Genomic DNA, 20,709 nt, shown 5'->3' with positions numbered 1-20,709 from the left:
CCGCGGAGATACTCGATCATTTAGTGGACTTTATTGACTATCGGGTGGAAGGCGGCGTACACCCTGGACAAGTCGCCACCTCATCGCAGGGCCATCACAGATAAACAGACAACATTCACACTCACAGTCACACACTAGGGCCAATTTACTGTTGCCAATCAACCTATCCCCAGGTGCATGTCTTTGGAAGTGGGAGGAAGCCAAGGTACCCAGAAGAACATGCAAACTCCAAATAGACAGACACTTGTTTTACCCAATATAGAATCCTAAAGTGTGTCCTACTGTAGATTACGGTACTCACCATTCGCCCCCAGGATCCTCCATGCGTCACTGCTATGACAGTTGCCCAGTTGCTACAACATGGCCACCACTTAGAAATGTTTTGTCATGTCCTGGGTAATGACTATAAGTTAGAACTGGGCCTTCTTGTGCTGATTCCCCGGGCCTTATTTGTTCTGCAAAAACTCAGTCAACTAGACAGTCACAGCACGACCATTAGCCGTGTGTCATGTGGTGTAGGTAGTGACGAACCCCAAGATGCAGAGATGACAGGCTTGGAAAATGAAAACATGGTTTTAATGTTCAAAAAATAAGTCAAGGAAAACACAAACCAGAAACCAGGAAACGGCAAACAGGGACAGGATTCACAATCCAGGGAATAGCTCTCAGCTTCCAAAAAAAAAAGGCAGTCCACAGCAAAAAGCAAACAATACTCCAGCACTCACTGGAGGGCAAGGCAGGTTTTAATAATTCCTCTGATTAGTGTCAGGCAGCAGGTGAGCGGGTGAACACTAATTAAAAGCAGATGGAAATAATAAGTAACCATGGTAACCAAAACCAAGATTGAAAATAAAAAAACATAATCCAGACCACAGATCATGACAAATCCCCCCCCCCCAAGGACAGATCCCAGTTGTCCAAAACCAAAAAAAACCCAAGATCAACAGTCATGGGAGGGCGGGACGGGGACTTGGCGGTGGGTCGCCAGACCAAGTGTCCCCGCAACCAGCGAGGGAGAGTCAGGTGGCGGCAACGTGGAGAATGCCGCTGCACCTGACGAGGCAGGCGACTCCGGAATGGCCACATCCGTGGCCGCTGAGGTGGGCGCACTTGGCGTAGCGGGCGTCCAGGGAACGGCCACATCCATGGTCGACAAAAAGGTGGGTGTGTCGTCCTCTTGGCAGGCGTGGAAGCTGCGCACGCCGTCCTCGTGGCAGGCGTGGAAGCTGCAGGCGGCGAAGTTTGGCGTTGTGCGGCTGCGACTGGTGAAGTTTGGCGTGTTGCAGCTGCGACTGGCGACACTGGAGCTTGGCGTGGTGCTAGCACTGGAATGGGACTTGGGGCTGGACTTAGACTTGGTGCTGGACTTGTACTTGGTGCTGGACTTGGTCTTGGTGCTGGACTTGGACTTGGTGCTATCCTTGGAATTGGACTTGGTGCTAGCCTTGGAACTGGTGCTAGTCTTGTACTTGGACTTGGTGCTAGCCGTGTACTTGGACTTGGTGGTAGACTTGGTGCTAGACTTGGACTTGGACTTGGTGCAGGTTGTCTAGCTGGGGGTTGCGGCTTGGCAGACCAAAAGACTGGTGGTGGTGGCCGGGCCAGAAGTTGCTGCCTGGTTGGGTGCAGCTGAGTCACCCCACTAGAACAGCTCCCGGCCCTAGCCCCCCCCCCACACACACACACAAAGGACGGATCCAAGACGTCCCCAAAGAGGGCCACAGATGACAGGGTTGGGTGGGAGGGAGCTTGAAAGGAATCAAAATATCTCCTCCATTCGGCCATCATTGCCAGCATCCCTTCAAGCCCCTCCGTTATAGATATCTCCGCGGGGTTCGTATTTTGCTGGAGTACTCTGTCACGTGGTGTAGGTAGTGACGAACCCCAAGATGCAGAGATGACAGGCTTGGAAAATGAAAACATGGTTTCAATGTTCAAAAAATAAGTCAAGGAAAACACAAACCGGAAACCAGGAAACAGCAAACAGGGACGGCAGTCAGGATCCAGGGAAAAGCTCTCAACTTCCAAAATAAAGGCAGTCCACAGCAAACAGCAAAAAATACTCCAGCACTCACTGGAGAGCAAGGCAGGTTTAAATAACGCCTCTGATTAGTGCTCAGGCAGCAGGTGAGCGGGTGAACACTAATTAGAAGCAGGTGGAAATAATAAGTAACCATGGTAACCAAAACAAACAAGGGTGCATGAAAAACAGTAACCGAAGGAGTCTTAGATTGAAAATAAAAAAAGCATAATCCAGATCACAGATCATGACACCGTGTTGTTTGCATCGTTCTCACGCCGAAGGCTCACTAAAGACATGTGGAGCTGATGATGTTAGTTAATCTCCATTTAGTATTGCCCAAACAGCTGCTGATAGCTGATACCGCTAAGTGGCGCGCCGGTACTAGTACATCACACGTCTCGTTTTCTTAACATTTCTCATGCCAGAGACTCACCCATGTGGAAATGTGTTATTGAAGAGGCAGGAGTTGAAGATGAAGTGCATCAAAAAGGTATTCTGCAAAATGTTGGTCAAATTGATAGTCGCAGTGAAGATACAGTAACAACAAGATTAGCTGCCTTGATGTTCTTTTTTTTTAATGTACATTCAAAATACTTCCTTGTGGTCTACATAACGTGGGATGGTGGTTCTTTGGTCAAAATGTTGCATAAATTATGTTTTACAGACTGTCTTCAAGCTACTTTTTGACCGTCTCTTCAGGATTCAACATTTTGTGGGTGGTCTTATTTACGTGGCTCACCTTCATAGCATTTTCTCCCTGTCATCTTTGTTGTACCGGTAGTATTTAGTGCTTCCATGTAGGGCTGGGCGATATGGACGAAAAAGTAAATCTCAATATATTTTTACTTAAACGTATTATTCAAAATATATCTCGATATATGTTTATTTAAACTTAATATTCAATATATTTTTCTATATATGTTTTAGTGAAAGTATACATATAAATATATTAATTTTTGAGCGATATTCAGTAAAATTGAAGTGAATGACAACTGTACTTTAAACAGTCAGTGGCACTTTTATTAACCCAATTAGTCAAGATGGGTATTAACAGCACCGAAAATAAACTGTTAAAGTAGCACAGATTACATAACATAAATAAAGTATAAAATAGTCTTTCCATGAAAAATGACATAGCTGTGCAAATAATACAAAATGTATCAAACTCAGATTAAAACATACATTTGCAGGCAGGCACTTTGTGATTTACCTTCCTGTTTTGATGACCCCCCCCCCCCCCTATCTTACCTCAGATTGACCTATCCCTTACCAATCCTGACTCATCATAGTAAACAACCAAGCAATCATGGATGTTCTTATGTGTGCAAGCACGCCTTGGAAGGAGGAAGGAGAGGGGTTTAGTAGCCCATGGAGGCGTAGCGGGGGGAGAAGAAGGAACACAACAAATAGGTGGCCTTTGGTAATATTAACGTAAAATAAATCATATCGCTATTACAATATATTCTTAATTCATATCTTGTTTAAAAACATATTGATATGTCTTACAAACTCGATATATCACCCAGCCCTACTTCCATGGCAAGTCTACAGACAGATATAGGTCAGAACTGTACGCTACTTATCAGGGATGTAATGGTTTTGTAGATACCGCAGTATTACGGTTTCAAAATGTTCTCAATAATGCCGTGACTCGTGGCGGTATCAAACAAAAACTTGGTATTTATTTTTTGGGGCTTTTTTTCGGGCGGGAAAACAAGCTTATTGACTACGGTGTCAGACTACAGTGGCGGATGCGCACAACATTTTGAGACTTACCAATATGCAGATCCTAAATACACATTAGCAGTTAGCAGGGGGTAAAAATAGTTGGTTTTGCCTAAAAATGCGAACAAAACGCCAGATAATGTCTCCATGGATGCCATTTTGGAGTCCCTATACAGACATCATAATAATACCCGTATGTTGAAGCACAGTACGCCTGACTACTGGAGCCGTAATGCTACGACAATCCATCAAGCGTTGTAGCATATTGGTGGACATGCTTTAACTATGTGTTAGGTTGGGTAGGGAGTATAATGACCAGTACCCAAACACTTGGTACAGGAAGGCCCGTGTTCATTACAGTATGTTCCCAAAACACATTAAGACAATTTAGGCAATTATTGACTGTATTTAATCATTTAATGGTCCCTAATTTAACGTCCAAATAAGCAAATGTATTTTTTGACATGTACAAGCTATTTGCGCTTTCTTCACAGATAAGTCGTAATGAGAAGCAGTGGAAAATGTGGTTTGACAAGGAAGCCCCGGAGGAGGAAAAGGTCCCAAATTCATACGATCAGTCTCTCGACTGTTTTAGGCGTCTGCTCCTTATTCGCTGCTGGTGCCCTGACCGGACCATTGCACAGGTTAGTAATGACACTCCAATCATTTCCTCATACATTTTCTAGCGCTTATCCGGTTTAGGATCACAGGTGTGCTGGACTCGAGCTCATCTGACTTCAGGGGAGAGTTGGGGAACACCATGGGCTGGTTGCGAGGAGGGATATAACAATATCACAATTAGGGAGGATGTTCGAAACCGGTTCTCCCTGTTGTTCGATAAGAAAAGAATCGATTCTATGTACTCGAATCCGTTTTTTGAGAACCGGTTCCCGTTATCGAGGCCACTATAGTAAAGAAAAAGAGTTGGTTCTTTATACGAATCCCTGGGAACGAATCCCGTCCCACAGGAAATGACGTAGCTCAGTCATTAGGCGGCAGATACAGAAAGCAGCAAAAATAATGGACCAGAAAAAAACGCCTCAAGGCTTTATTTGGGGCTTCATTTTAGAAAAAAATATAACGAGGAAACGGCAATATGCATTTATTGGCAGACTTCGTTCTCATGTTGAAACACGTTCAGGCCGCTCATAACCTGAACGTTCGAGAACCGCGGCGTGTCTTCGACGTGTGGAGAAGCAGCAACAGAGATGACGAAGCACGCCCCGATTCCTCTGCTTCAACCTGCAACCCCAGTTCCAGTGATTGAGCCGGTGAGTAACTAAAATTAACTGTGGCCAGTTAATTTCCATATTAACATTACCTCTTATGTCAACCAGGACTGCAGTAATGTTAGCTATACTAACGTTACCGAAGCATAGTCAGTGGCTAACTTACCGTTAGCCTTTTTGTATGTGTTTGATAACGTTAACGGTATCTTGTATACTACACCACTCCAGAGTTTGCAGGTCTGTCTAATGAACTACTGCTTTCTTTCTTTCTTTAGTTTATTTTGTACATGAAGACACTTACAGCATAACGCATCACAGTGTCATATCATTTCACTTTACATCATGTCCGAAAAGGAGTAAAGTCAAAGTAAAGTTAAAGTACTAATGATTGTCACACACACACTAGGTGTGGCGAAATTGGTCCTCTGCCTTCGACCCATCCCCTTGTTCACCCCCTGGGAGGTGAGGGGAGCAGTGGGCAGCAACGGTGCCGCGCCCGGGAATCATTTGTGATGATTTAACCCCCAATTCTAACCCTTGATGCTGAGTGCCAAGCAGGGAGGTAATGGGTCCCATTTTTATAGTCTTTGGTATGACTCGGCCGGGGTTTGAACTCCCAACCTACCGATCTCAGGGTGGACACTCTAACCACTAGGCCACTGAGTAGGTTAGGAAGAAGTAAAGCTTATTTAATCCTACACTTTTCCCACTTCAGAGAGTTTAAGAATATATACATCTTTTACTGATCTTTCTATAATAAAATAACATCTGTGAATTAGTACATACAACAGTTTTGTAATATGTAATTAATTAATTCAGTCATTATTGATATACTGAGATGAAGAATATCTTATTTTCAATAGGATTGAAAGTATTTCTCATAATTCTTCTTGGTACTTTGTAAGCACTATTAATTTGAACAACCTCTAAGGTGGATAATAGCAATACAATGTTTATCTTCATTACTTAATCCATTCCATAATTTATTTCCACATACTGATATGCTAAAGACATAATAAAACCCTAGTCTTACCATTAAGCTAATTTCCCCCTAATTCTATGCTATGTCTGTCCCTCATTTTCCCTCCAAGACAAGGATGTGCAGTTATTCCTGGAGGAGGCCACACTGATGGACCCCAGAAGGTTTGGATACAGACTGGAGGAGGATGTCATCAAACCTATCTGTGTGTCCAAGCTAGTTCCACGCCAAGTGAACATGTTTTTTAACCTGCTGGCGACACGATTAGCGAAGAGAGGGTCAAACTTGATCCTGAAAAAGCAGACATGCTAATTTTTTGGAAGAAGAACTGTTGATTGATGACTGTGGCGTTCTTAGTGTCATGCTGCGTGTAGTTAGTATGGAGAGATATAGTTTTGGAGAGCTGTATTATTTTCAGTTTTGTGCCCAAGGGCCTGATTTTATTTAACAATATTATTATTTATACACTTATAGTGATCATAGAGACAGGTTGTTTTTGTGTAACTGTATATATTTGTTTTTCTGAAAAATCCCACATAATATACTTTGGGGAACAACAGTCAATATCTATTTTATTTTTTTAGGGTGGAAACAACAGTCAATATTTATTTATTTTTTTCTTATAAAATAAAAGTGAGCTTTTGTTAAACCAAATATTGTGTTTTTTTTCCATACACAACAACCGATCTGGATTCGATAAGAGAATCGATAAGGAATCGGTTCGATAAGAGGATTTGAAAATGGTCTCAAACTCAATAATTTCTCATCAAACATCATCCCTTATAACGATATTACGTGCTACCCCACTATGGACTGGATATATGCGGTCCCTCATTGTATCCCATTGGGTTGAGTTTTTTCCTGCCCTGATGTGGGCTCTGAGTCAAGGATGTCGTTGTGGCTTGTGCAGCCCTTTGAGACATTTACTGTATATAGCCCTTTAAGGGTTATATAAACAAACTTTGATTGATTGATTGAACGATAAATGGTAATAATAACTGCGGTAAAACTCCTTATGGTTAGTATTATCGTGTTAAATTAAAATGATTGAAAAACCGTGATTGATAATCACATTTTGATAAACCTATGGACCGACTAGCACTAGCCTGCTTGCTCATGTAATAGCTATTAATAAACAAGTGACTTTAATGTCTTTTCCCATTAAGAAACATATACCGTAATCTAAAATTATAAAAAATACTTTAATGTCTGAAAAACTAACTAGTTTCATAACATGTAATAACGTACATAAATAATATTTGATGTCATTTACCTTCATTCCACTTGTGTACTTCCACCTTTATTCTACGTTTCTCCAATAAAGTTTCAAAGTAGTAATCAGCTGAGGTCTTTACTTTGAGTCCGGCTGAACACTTCATACTCCTCTGTAAATACGTTTAAAAGAGTGTGAGAAAAACCTATTTACACAGATCATTTTAAAAACAGGCAAACGCGACATAAAAATCCCGGCACAGATTCAGTGCCACTTGCATCACTTTAAAACAGGGGTCGGGAACCTTTTTGGCTGAGAGAGCCATACAAGCCAAATATTTATAAAAGTATATCCGTGAGAGCCATATATATATATTTTTTTTTTTAACACTGAATACAACTACATGCGTGCATTTTAAGAAATATCAACATTTTTAGAGTACAATATGTCTCTTATTTTTTTTAATAACATTGTTATTTTGAGGCTAACCAAAAATAAATAAAATACTTCTTACCATTAATCCGACTTCTTGAACAGGTGCGGTAAAAACCGGATAGATGGATGAAAATGCATGAGAACGGTTTGTATTTTTAACGTTATTTTTGACACTGTGATTACCAGCTGAATAATTCATTACTTATCGTGTTAAGCAATGTCAGCTAAGATTTATCTGAGATCCAGGTGCAGTCATCAAAAGAGCCACATCTGGCTCTAGAGCCATAGGTTCCCTACCCCTGCTTTAAAAGGTCATGTACCACAGAATTATGTACAGTTAAATAACTCAGATGTGAAAAAAACAGAGCAGTAGCAGAATATTCTAGATGGGACTGGAGGGCTGGAAATTTAATTAGACTCAGTTTTTTTAAGTATCTAAAAATCTCTTAATTTACATTAATATCTCTGCTGTCCAAAGCTTTTTAATAATTGAAGACAGACAACGGGTGCTTCTTTATTGAACTTCTGTCAGAGGATTTTTGGTTAGTGGACCCTTTTCTCTTCTTTTTGATTTTGTATGCTACTTTTAAGCCTGAAATAGAGTTTTATGGTTTGACTGAAAAGACTGGAGAGCAAGGAACTAAATATCGAACCTTTCACTTATCAGTCACTCCGACTCAAAGCAAACATGTTTTAAGAAGGTCTTGCATTGTCCGAGCACGTCTTTGCCTCGTTTCTCTCACACAACTGTCATCCTCTCCTGCAGGCCCGTAAGTACGTCATGGATGCAATGGGGGAGAAGTACACTGAAGGAGCCATTCTTGACTTGGAAAAGACTTGGGAGGAATCAGACTCACGCACGCCTCTCATCTGTTTCTTGTCGATGGGTTCTGACCCAACCGATTCCATTATTGCTCTGGGGAAAAGGCTGAAGATCGAGACCAGATATGTCTCCATGGGACAAGGGCAAGAGGTCCATGCCCGCAAACTTCTGCAGCAGAACATGGCAAATGTAAGTGATTTTACCTTTCTTTTGAGAGCTCAGCGAACTTTGTGACTTTATCTTTAGATCTGACAACTTTCCAATTCCTCCTTGCGACAATTTTTTTTTTTTTTTTTTTCAAAACCGACTAGCAACAAATCTAGAGACTTTTTTGGATGTTTTGGAGACATGAAAGCACACATCACTCTGCAGCAAATGTCCTCAACGAGCTGCGGGTGCTGCTGTGAGCCGCTCCTTACAGGCAGTCATGTTGACTGTAGCCTCACGTAGTGGTCCCAGCTGCAGTCAAAGCAGAGAAGAGACCCACATTGTAAATAGAATGTGGAAAATATTTCCAGCTTGATTTATAGAACAAGATTCGAATGTAAATGTTTCTTTACTTCCATGTCATGTTAAAATAAGTTATTCCAGTTTCCAATCCTATCGTTCATGTTAATGATCCAGTAAAATTGCTTCGGTCGTAAATATCACAACCCTATAGTCTTTTGATCAAATTTATACTGAAGCATTCAACATTGCAGAACAAAATTGGAGAAAACAAACTGAGAATCAACAGAAAACAAGTTGATTTACAGTTCTAATCATATGAAGCATTTTTAAACATACTTTTTTGTCTCTCCAACAAAGTTATTCCTCTCTCCTACAAAGTCATTTGCAAACAGTTATGCAAACGAGGTGATGGGGTCATCTAATGACTTCAAGTGACTTTTAGGAAAGCCAACAGCTACTTTCTGTGCTGTGAACTTATACAATACACTTTTGGAATATGTCTTTTGGAATATTAATTACATATTCTAAATTCATGTACATACACATTATTCAATCTCTTCAGGGTGGCTGGGCCTTACTTCAAAACTGCCATCTGGGTCTGGACTTCATGGACGAGCTCATGCAGACAGTAACAGAGACAGACTTTGTCCACGACAGCTTTCGCTTGTGGATGACGACCGAGGTCCACAGACACTTCCCGATCACTCTTCTTCAAATGTCAATCAAGTTCACTAACGAACCACCGCAGGGCTTGAAGGCGGGGCTTAAGAGGACCTATGGAGGTATTTTGTTTTCCTATGAGTCGGAACAATCAGTAGTAGCATGGGTACAAATATTATCTTAAAGCAACATTTAAATGTGGGCATTCCCTGTTAAGTCTGGCTTTCCGTGGATTCTCCCATTTTTAACTTGCAGTAGTTACCATAATCAGCTCGGTTTCTTGTATCGTACTTTGTAACGCTGATGTAAAGTTTTTGCTTCACTTTAATTTGTAGTTAAATACTTTTGGAAAAAAAAAAAAAAGCGGTCTTTAGGTCTGCCTTAATTGCCACCATGAACCCCCATCACATATTTTCTAGATGGAAAAAGAAAGAAGTACAAAGAGCCAGTTTTTTTTTTTTTTTGCCTTGTTGGAGCTTAGTGTTTTTATGTTGAAGAAATTTGAAGAAACATGTTTCTATACAAACAATTGAATATTGTTTTGATATAATCATATAATCATCCTGCAGAATTATTCATTACATTTGAACACCATGTACGGTTCTTCAAATTTCAAACAAGCTTGTGAATATTGTTTGAATATGAAGACAAAAAATTATTAATATTTACAAACTGGCTGTCTCTTCTTGCCTGAAGATGGAAAAAGATACCCACAGTTGCTGCATGCTTATCTTCAACTCCTTAATTCTGGTTTTAGTAGAACATTTCAATTCTTAATGATATTAGAAACCCTGAGCACCTAGAATTATTCAAATCCCATTTTACCACATACATCGTATTTGGCAACGGCCTTTATTTTGTGCCTTTTTGATAGCAAAATCTAATTTATTTTCCGCAGAAGTAAGCGACCTGCAGTTTCAAAAGATTTCACCACACTAAAACAATTACCCATTGTGTGATTTGTATGAGGGAAGTTTTTTGTGCTGCTGTCAAACTCCGAAATAATAACTGTAAAAAGCTTTTTGCTCTGTAAGACTCCAATTTTACACCTGCAGCTCATGCGTTTACCTATGATTCCCCTTGACAGGTATAAACCAAGACCTTTTGGACGTCAGTAATTTGGCCCAGTGGAAGCCAATGTTGTATGGGGTGGCCTTTCTTCATAGCACTGTACAGGAAAGGAGGAAGTACGGCCCCCTGGGATGGAACATTCCTTATGAGTTCAATCAGGCAGACTTCAACGCCACTGTGCAGTTTGTTCAGAACCACCTTGATGACATGGACATAAAAAAGGTAGGAACATTGTCTCAAACATAAGGATTGGTAAATAAAGGTGTCCCGATCCCATATCTATATCAATAATGGTCCCATATCGGCTTGGATCTAACATCTCAGATATAAGCTACGATACAAGCAGTCCTGCAGCGTGTTAACTTGTGTAAAGGTGGACATGCACTGAACTCCAAATGTCCTCCAATAAGCACATAAGTTAAATTGTTTCTTGTATTTTAGGGAAGTAATTTCCAAAAGGCAAGCAAGGTAGACTGTAGGCTACCAGGAGGGAGCAGCTACACAACAGCTAAGCACACAATAGCACCTAAGCTGGACATACGTAATATGTGTCCTTATTTGAATAATACCGCAGCTCAAAAGATTTTAACTCTAAAGGCTTAGTGGCCACATGCATGGACAGCACCTATTAGCTCTTATTTCCAAAATTGTGTACACCACTGAATTGGGGTCTTATGGCCACTGATGTGGACACTTATACTGTCATTTGGTGGTGTTGGAAGAGTATAACATACAATGGAATTTGGAAAAAAAAAATAAAAATAAGAATCAGCATGTCACTAAACATGAAGTACACATTTGTGTACTTATGAACTAAGTACAACAAATCCAAAGATGATTCTTAGTTTTTTTTCTAATTAGGGTCCAGTAAGCCGAAATGCAAAGAGAAATAAAAGAGAAATGTAAACAAACAGGGCCAAAGTGAAAATGTGCCAGTGGTCCGCAGGCCAAACAGCGATTTTTACCATGCCACAGCACCACCAGTGAGGAATTTAGCCTCACACCGCCATGCATAGATATAAATTGTGTGCCTAATTCAGTTAATATGCAACTCTGCTTTTTATGTACATTTTTAACCTCAAAAAATTTAAAAAGGTAATTTTCTGCAGGTTTCCATGTGTTGTTCTGTAACAAGTTCCTCCCAGATATTTCACCCGATCACATCCAGACATTACCCAGACAGATTAGACGATGCCAAGTTTTGAAGCATAGAGGTTTTCATTACAGGACGTGACCAAGATTATCCTTTTCCACAGAGCGTTAACGAGTCTCAACTTTACCGTAGAGCAGGGGTCTCAAATTCAAACGCAACTAGCTAGCTTGTAAAAAAATATATATTTTATGAAAAATAATAGGCAGTTTTTCATCATTTCTATAAATTGAGAAACAGCACCACTTTCATTTTTACCGCTAAATTCTGTCGATTGAGCTGCTACTTTTTTACTTTAAAATATATGTTTCTGTTTGTACTGATGATTTTACAGTACATTTCTGGCGACTGAGATGCCAGGTTTTTACAGTAAAATCTACTGACTTTTTGACAGTGATTGTGCAGCCTAAAAGAGGTCAGTATGAATATGCATTAAATTTGGTAGCCACCCTTTGGTGGACCAATCAAAATGACACGACGGTAACAATTTGGCCTGTGGGCCCAAGTTTGGGCATCACTATCTCTCCCGTCCAAAGGCAAAACCTAGTAACTCACTTCTAGCTAATTTTGAGAAAACAAAGGAAAACCAATCTATCTTGATGCTGTCTTACAAAGATCTACAAGGTCATCAAACGTATAGATGTTTTCTTGAGCTTTCATTTTCTTGCCAATTGAGTCATGGATTGAATCTGCTCTCATGAATGTGTGCCCTTTCTCCAGATATTTTATCACAATCTCGGGTGGGCCCCATTCTGCGTTTGCACATTGGGCAAGAGCCGTGTACAGCGTCCAGTTTTTATGTTGACCTCCACAGTTATCTGCCCAAAAGAGTATGCAAGGGGAAGAATCAAGAACAATACATTTAATGAAGGTGCTTGCAACGTCCTGGGCCAATCTTCCAAATATCCCATCGTGCCATAATATCACATAATCAGGTTGACCGTCGGCCCCCATTCGTGCAAATGTCTCATTAAAGACAATAAGGTGACTGATAAAGAAGCTCCGATTGGTCCCTTAAGATACTAGTTTTTTCTGCTATATCTACGCGGTTATGTGGTAGTTGCTAGGTCCTGCCATGCGCGTAACAGCTTACTTACGGAACAAATTACAATATCGCATACACTAATGTAAAGCATATCACCTAGGAACTCCAAAATTATTATCAGCTCAGTTTTGACCAAAATTGAGTCACTGGGTTTTGCCTTTGGACGGGAGATCTACACACATTTTTATTTAAAGCATATCCTCCTGAGAACCAGCCTTGTTTGTTTTTGGTATATTTCTTTAGTCAGTGTGATACTTTTCTGGTTCAATCCCCACCTTCTACGATCCTAGTCACGTCCGTTGTGTCCTTGGGCAAGACACTTCATCCTTGCTCCTGATGGCTACTGGTGAGCGCCTTGCATGGCAGCTCCCACCATCAGTGTGTGAATGTGTGTGTGAATGGGTGAATCTGGAAATACTGTCAAAGCGCTTTGGGCTCCTTAATAAAGGGGTAGAAAAGCGCTATACAAGTACAACCCATTTACCATTTACCATTACTTTTCAGGAAAAAAAAAAAAATCCCTGGTATGCAAAAGGCAAAGGAAGCTGGCTCTGAGGAGAATATATTTCAACATACTAATCAATATTGACAGTGCTTTTGTAAAATAAAAAAATGTTATACCTTTTATTGTCACTATGCGCGTGTACAGATCAAACGCATATTATTTTTTGGTTATCGCACAGTCAGTAATAACTATAAATATTGTAAATTAGTGCTAATGTGGTTGCATGTCACTTGTTCTCAGGGCGTGTCATGGAACACAGTGCGCTACATGATTGGAGAAATTCAGTATGGCGGCCGTGTGACAGATGACTACGACAAGCGTCTCCTCAACACCTTTGCCAAAGTGTGGTTCAGTGAGGAAATGTTCGGACCTGCTTTCAACTTCTATAGAGACTACAGCATTCCCAGATGTTTAAATATTGAGCAGTATCTTACATATATCCAGGTAAGGTCCCTTGTGCCTTCTACTTTCTCCTCTTGCCAACTGTCAGTGACATCTTTAGGTAAAACTTACATTTTACTGCCCTCCAGATTGAAACCATTATATGTGATGTTCAGATTTAGTGCAAGTCTATTCATTGTATTACAGATAATTTATGATTTATATCAGCGCTACACTGCTGTGTGCGTATGCTTCGGGCAGTTCCTGAGCTAGTTTCATTAAAGCTTGTTTCATTATGATGGATGTTTAGGGTTGCCATGGGCCCTGCAAGTTCAACCTCCCAAATTGAGGATGAAAAAGACACACACGCTCACACAAACACACACAGGACTGAAACACAGTATATACATATTTTTTAAAGCCTTTTCTCACAGACAAAATGCCTTATAATAGTCCGTTTCTATCTGTAAGTGCTTGTCCACACCTGTCGCAAATGAAAGGCTGGATGAATCATCCATCACATTTCTTGTTAAATGAGTCGACTTGTCTCTCGATTTTGATATTATGAACAGGCAAGGTGTGAGAAATGTTTTGGACATAAACTAGACCACGACAAATTTGTTCATAAGAAGTGTTTTTGGGCCAAAGTAGATGCTTGACAGAGCTATGGGTTGAAATTGTTCATAATATACTGTATAATAATATACAGTTGAAACTCAAAAAATATGAATATCATGCAAAAGTCCATTGGTTTCAGCAATTCAAATGTGAAACTGATGTGATTACATGAAAAGAAAGATATGTCAAGCCTTTATTTGTTCTAGTTGTGATGATCATGGCTTACATTTCTTGAAAACCCCACATTTTCTGAGATTTCCAGTTCAAGGTTTTTATAGGCTGTAAATAATAATCATCAAAATGCTATCAGAACTAATATCTTGAAATATATTGAGTAGCATCTTATGAGCCCTTGCAGATATTAGTCTCACCTGGTAAATCTAATTTCTGGAAAAAACAAACCTTTGCACGATCTTCTAATTTATGAGTGTCACCTGTGTATACCGGTTTTCACAAAATATCTTTGTGGTAAAGACCGGAAAGTTTTCATTTGTTTGATCCTGATCCTCTGTATCCCATGGTAGCTTGTTGATTTTGCTGTGTTTCCAAAGGATGTTTGGCCTTCATGGAGCGCATAAAATAAATACAACTGTTGCAATAGTCACTAAAATGGAGAGAATAACTGCTTAATGCATTATTAAAACCTGTTAAGCTTGAACTTTTTCATTTGTTTTATGTTCAGTGTTCGGTCAAATTTAAGTCAAGTGTTTTTTCGGGTTAAAGATGAGTAATACATCACCGGAATCTGAACAAGTGAAGTGGTTGTTTTGTGAATGGCACTTGAAGACAATGGAAAGGGTTACGCAAATAATACACTCAAGCAATTTCTCTCCAAAATAGAGGCATAATATAAGTGTACACTGAACATTTTAGAGGTTATGCCTCAGATTTGTTAACTGCAAAAAATAGATGGCTGCTTTATTGAATTCTGCAGGTTGGCAAATATGCAAACAGCAACATAGTGTGACCAGTTTCCATTGGGCTCAATTAGACATATCCAGATCCCGATTATGGGATCAAGTCGGGCCCCATATTTGCCTTTAACTGATCGTTAAACGGCTGATGAGCTGACGAGCCCAGTCGATCTTTGCGCAGCTGTGTCCCAGTGTTTTCATGTCTATAGATTGTACTGATGAGAACGATTCCCTCAAAAAGGGATGCATGCTCAGGACGACAGTTACATTTACGAATTCTTTGTCCAGACATGCGGGAGGTGTTTGAATTCCAGCAGGATGTGTGTCTTCCTAGAACAACTTCTTGAACGTGTTGTTTATCTAGAGTGCTGAAGATACTACAACACTTCTAAGATATTACTAATCCTAAGTACATAGAGTCAGGTTTTTTTGCAAAACTAACGGAGCTTCCTCCAAGTATCCTCCTCTTTATCATTGGAGGACTAGAGGCAAATAAATGACTAAAGTATGCTACACACACACTCCGAGCAGGACGACACAAGAAACTAACCACTAAAGTTTCAATGTAAAGGAAGGGTGATCGAACCAGATATCGATACTTCCTAATATAGTATCTGTATATAAACAATATTAGAGTGATTACATCGATATTTTTAATTTGGGTCTTTTTTGTTATTGTCTACAAACTCAGGGAGTAAGTCTCTGGATAAAGGATGTTTTTGAGGGCAAACTAAAGATTTAAGAGTAGTTTTTGCTTTGATTTAGTTATTGTGCACTAGCCAACTTATTTTGTTAAAAAAATGTAAGTAGCAATTAATACCACAAATATACAAGCAAGTTTAGTAAGATATGCTTCATAAAAACGTGTTTTTGTTTTTGTTAGCGGGGGTGTATAATATAGCCTGAAAGAGTCATGGATGCATAGCATTCTGTGTAATTTTTATGTTGCGTTTATAATGTGTTACAGTGCGGATGTTCTCCCGAAATATGTTTGTCATTCTTGTTTGGTGTGGGTTCACTGTGTTTTATGAGTGGGTGTGTTACGTGTGATCTACCAACACTGTGTGTGCAATTGTAAAGTGGTGCAGACCACCTTAATTAAATGATGATTTCGCGTGCATATCAATCAATCAATCAATCTTTACTTATATAGCCCTAAATCACTAGTGTCTCAAAGGGCTGCACAAACCACTACAACATCCTCGGTAGGCCCACATAAGGGCAAGGAAAAATTCACACCCAGTGGGACGTCGGTGACGATGATGACTATGAGAACCTTGGAGAGGAGGAAAGCAATGGATGTCGAGCGGGTCTAACATGATACTGTGAAAGTTCAATCCATAATGGATCCAGAACAGTCGCAAGAGTCCAGTCCAAAGCGGATCCAACACAGCAGTGGGCATCACCCCACTTAAACTTTTTTCTGTAATTCATGTTATCATGGCCCTATCTGTGTGCAATGTGTTAAACCAGCAGCACACATCTATAATCCGTCACTCCTTTTCTGAATTGCAATCTAGACAACACAAACATTTACATACTGACACTTAATTCTGTGTGGATCGCATCACCAGGGCATTCGTGGTTCTGAAATGACTCAAAGGCAAGAAAATGCACACAATGAAAGACGTATTTTCATGTTGGACATATATTATAGTACCGTATTTTCTGGACTATTTCGCGCACCGGTATATAAGCCGCACCCACTAAATTTTGGAAGGAAAACATATGTATGCCACAGATATGTACGTTGTGGAATGAGTTGCAAAATGAGTTATTTACGGAGAAAGATTCTGTAAATGTTTATTTACATACTTTAATGGTTTACAAACAGTGTCTGTAACACTTTAGTAAAATGGCTGATCAACCTTTGACTGGAACTAAGGGGCCAAGCCCAACTCCTGAAAAACAACACCACACATAATTCCTCCTCCACTAAATGTCACACTCGGCACAATGCAGACCGAAATGAAGCGTTCTCCTGGCAACCACCAAACCCAGACCAGTCCATCAGATTGCCAGATGGAAAAGTGTGATTCATCAGTCCAGAGAACGCGTCTACACTGCTCTAGAGTCCGGTGGCGAGGTGCTTTACACCACTGCATCTGACGCGTTGCATTGGACTAGGTGATGTATGGCTTAGATGCAGCTGTTTGGACATGGAAACCCATTCAATGAAGCTCTCTGCGTACTGTACATGGGCTAATTGGAAGGTCACATTAAATTTGGAGCTTTGTAGCAACTGACTGTGCAGAAAGTCTTTGCACTATGCACTTCAGCATCTGCTGACCCCTCTCTGTCAGTTTACGTGGCCGACCACTTGGTGGCTGAGTTGCTGTTGTTCTTAAACTCTTCCATTTTCTTATAATAAAGCCGTCAGTTGACTTTGGAATATTTAAGAGCTAGGAAAATGACTGAAATAAGACTGGATTTGTTGCACAGGTGGCATCCTGTGACAGTTCAACACTGGAAATCACTGAGCTCCTGAGAGCGGCCTATTCTTTCACAAATGTTAGAAGAAACAGTCACTATGCGTAAGTGCTTGATTTTATACACTTGTGGCCGGGCCAAGTGATTAGGACTCCTGATTCTGATCATTTGGATGGGTGGCCAAATACTTATGGCAATATAGTGTATTTTTAGGAGACTGACAAGCACATTTGTACAATTTGGGTAAGATTAATCTAAAACTGTGTAAAAGTTCCACCTCTCCTGAGATCATCTGGGGCACCCTGAACAGCAAATGGATTGATGGATGATTAAAAAACATAACCATGATCAAGGGAAAGACAGGGTTATGCACAACCCATAAGGGATACCAATCCAGAATAAGATGCTTACCAGGCACGGTCTAAAATGTGTAAATGTTTATTATAGATACATTTTTAAGGCACCCTCAGGTCAAATAACTTGTTTGTTTTCACAGAGTCTCCCAGCCTATGACACCCCAGAGGTGTTTGGTTTGCACCCGAATGCAGACATCAGCCACCAAAGTAAATTGTCAAAGGACGTATTGGACACAATTCTCAGCATTCAGCCTAAAGATAGCTCATCGGGTGGAGGGGAGACCAGAGAGGCGGTGGTGTCCAGGCTGGCTGATGACATGCTGGAGAAACTGCCTGCAGATTATGTACCTTTTGAAGTAAGTCTGTGTGACTTAGTGTGTGTAGGTGTGTGTGCGCGTGTGTGTGTTGATGCCCGTGTGATGCCTGGGGGTGGTGTTTCAGTAGAGAAAAGCATCAAGAGTAATGTTCTTCACCTTCCACGGGTGCTAAGCGTGCTTAGTGGAGAGGTGGGTAAATGGAGACACACGGGTGGGGTGTTGTTTGGATGCTGTGTGTGTGTTAGGAACACAACAATGCTCTAAATAGAATAGTGGAATTGTACGACTAAAATCTGAATTTGCCACAGTAGCAGAAGAACTAATAGAAGAGAAAAAAATGCATCTACTGGTTTGCATGATAAAAACATGACGAATATGCTAAGAAATAACCTTGAATACAAAGAATAAACCTTATTGCTTTCAAACCGTAGTAACTATAGAAACCTCATGTCCTGTGCATGACCACGTTATCTGCTTATTTCTCCCAGGTTAGTATATCAGAAGGTTATAAATGCAGAAAAGATAGGGAAGAAAACTGAGCCACGGAATCAAATGTCTGTGCAGAACACAATGAGAGCATAATTTTTAGGGATCGAGGTGTTCCATAAATAACTTTATAAGGCCCCTGCTGCTGACTATGCCTACTTACATAAGATTTGAAGAGTTCAAGTAGAGTGTTATTTATTGCACATTTAAATTAATATTAACAAGTCCACCCGATTGTAGCTGAGATAGGCACCAGCGCCTCCCGTGACCCTAAAAGGGAATAAGGGGTAGAAAATGTATGGATGGAAGTTGGAATGAATCTAGGAAAACGATTGTGTTTTAAATTGACTGAGGTGTGTCACATTCCATCTGCAACTATATGATAAACAATCCATCTCTTTATACATGCTTTGTTAGCATTTTGTCTTCATATAAACTCACCAGGTGAGAGAGCGTCTCCAGAAGATGGGAGCTTTCCAGCCAATGAACATCTTCCTTCGTCAGGAAATAGACCGAATGCGGAGGGTTATAGTTTTGGTCCGAAGCACCCTGACTGATCTCAAGTTGGCGATCGATGGTACCATCATCATGAGTGAGAACCTACGAGACGCCCTGGACTGCATGTACGACGCACGCATTCCTCTACGCTGGAAGAAGGTTTGTTGAAATCAGGTTACGCTATAAAAAACGTTTATGTTTTCATTACATAATTGATAAAAACAAAAACAAAGTTATGTAGCTATTTTTAGCCTATTGTTTTTATATTGTTTTTGCTTTTGTCTGTTTGCAAACAATGCAGGAATGTTGCTGGATTAGACTATTTTCTGAATGCTACTGAGACTAAAAACACAAATTTGATTGGACATCCCTTAAAAGGCCTTTGCAGTGTTGCATTGTGGGGACTATGTTTGGTTCAATGTTGTCCATGTATGTCCGAGTATTCACAGATTACAGTTTTACTGTTGTGTCTATTTGTAAATATTAGGGCTGTCAAACTTAGGGTAACAGTGTTTTTTAACCAAAATGCCGCAAGCACCCCATAGAGGGCTGCCGAAAAGTTTCTCAGCTGTGGTCTGTCTGTATTGGTCGCAGGGTTACTCAGTTGTAATACACTTTTCCACCACTTGTGGTCATAATGGCAATTGCAAACAAACAGGAGAAGTCTGGAGCTAAAGTCATAAATAAGTTTTTTAAGCGCAGAAATTATGACAAAAGTGGTGAAGCTGTATTTTAATTTTCACCTACATTTAATTGAGAGTTTATTCAAGAAATACAAATGTATCATTAATTCAGTTAATTTGATTTTTGTAATTGTGTGTACATTTAGTTTTCTTCACTTGTTGAGTCTCTTTCTTTGCAATGTAGTTTGATTAGTATTATTTTTGTAATCAGCTCATACTTGCCAACCTTGAGACCTCTGATTTCGGGAGGTGGGGGGTGTGGTCAGGGGTGGGGAAAATGCGTGGTTGGGGGCGTGGTTTGGGCGGGGGCGTGGTTAAGAGGGGACGAGTATAATTCACCAACTCGAGTATTTCATATATATTTCATATATGTATATATATACATATATATATACATATATATGAAATACTTGACTTTCAATGAATTCTAGCTATATATATTCATTTTATTATATATATAAATAAAAGAAATATTTGAATTTCAGACGGCACCGATCAAATACACAGTAATAAAAACACAGTTGTTCTACTAAATGTACTGTGCTTGCTGGTTATTAAAAAAAACAACAACAACACTTACCTTTCACTATTTGACTAACCTTTGTTCTGCCATTTGAGTGCAGTACTGGCGAGAGTCACTTGCCGTCAGGTGCACAACAGCACGTAAATCGTTGGCCAATCAAAAAGCAACCCCATAACGTTATAGCCAACATTCACC

General features: G+C 40.1%; 1 protein-coding gene across 1 annotated transcript in view; it reads left to right on the top strand.

Annotated features, from left to right (window-relative positions):
* The window catches only part of dnah5 (dynein, axonemal, heavy chain 5), a 240,506-nt gene that overhangs the window by 201,748 nt on the left and 18,049 nt on the right, over nucleotides 1-20,709 (top strand). Inside the window, exons 80-86 of the mRNA XM_061914766.1 lie at nucleotides 4,243-4,392; nucleotides 8,371-8,616; nucleotides 9,440-9,659; nucleotides 10,625-10,830; nucleotides 13,549-13,752; nucleotides 18,148-18,363; nucleotides 19,255-19,467. Of these exons, the coding sequence (XP_061770750.1) occupies nucleotides 4,243-4,392; nucleotides 8,371-8,616; nucleotides 9,440-9,659; nucleotides 10,625-10,830; nucleotides 13,549-13,752; nucleotides 18,148-18,363; nucleotides 19,255-19,467 (1,455 nt within the window). The remainder of the gene's footprint in view (nucleotides 1-4,242; nucleotides 4,393-8,370; nucleotides 8,617-9,439; nucleotides 9,660-10,624; nucleotides 10,831-13,548; nucleotides 13,753-18,147; nucleotides 18,364-19,254; nucleotides 19,468-20,709) is intronic.

This window comes from Nerophis ophidion, linkage group LG11, assembly GCF_033978795.1.
Source record: "Nerophis ophidion isolate RoL-2023_Sa linkage group LG11, RoL_Noph_v1.0, whole genome shotgun sequence".
NCBI classification, from domain to species: domain Eukaryota; kingdom Metazoa; phylum Chordata; class Actinopteri; order Syngnathiformes; family Syngnathidae; genus Nerophis; species Nerophis ophidion.
This window is presented reverse-complemented; position numbering and strand designations above follow the sequence as displayed.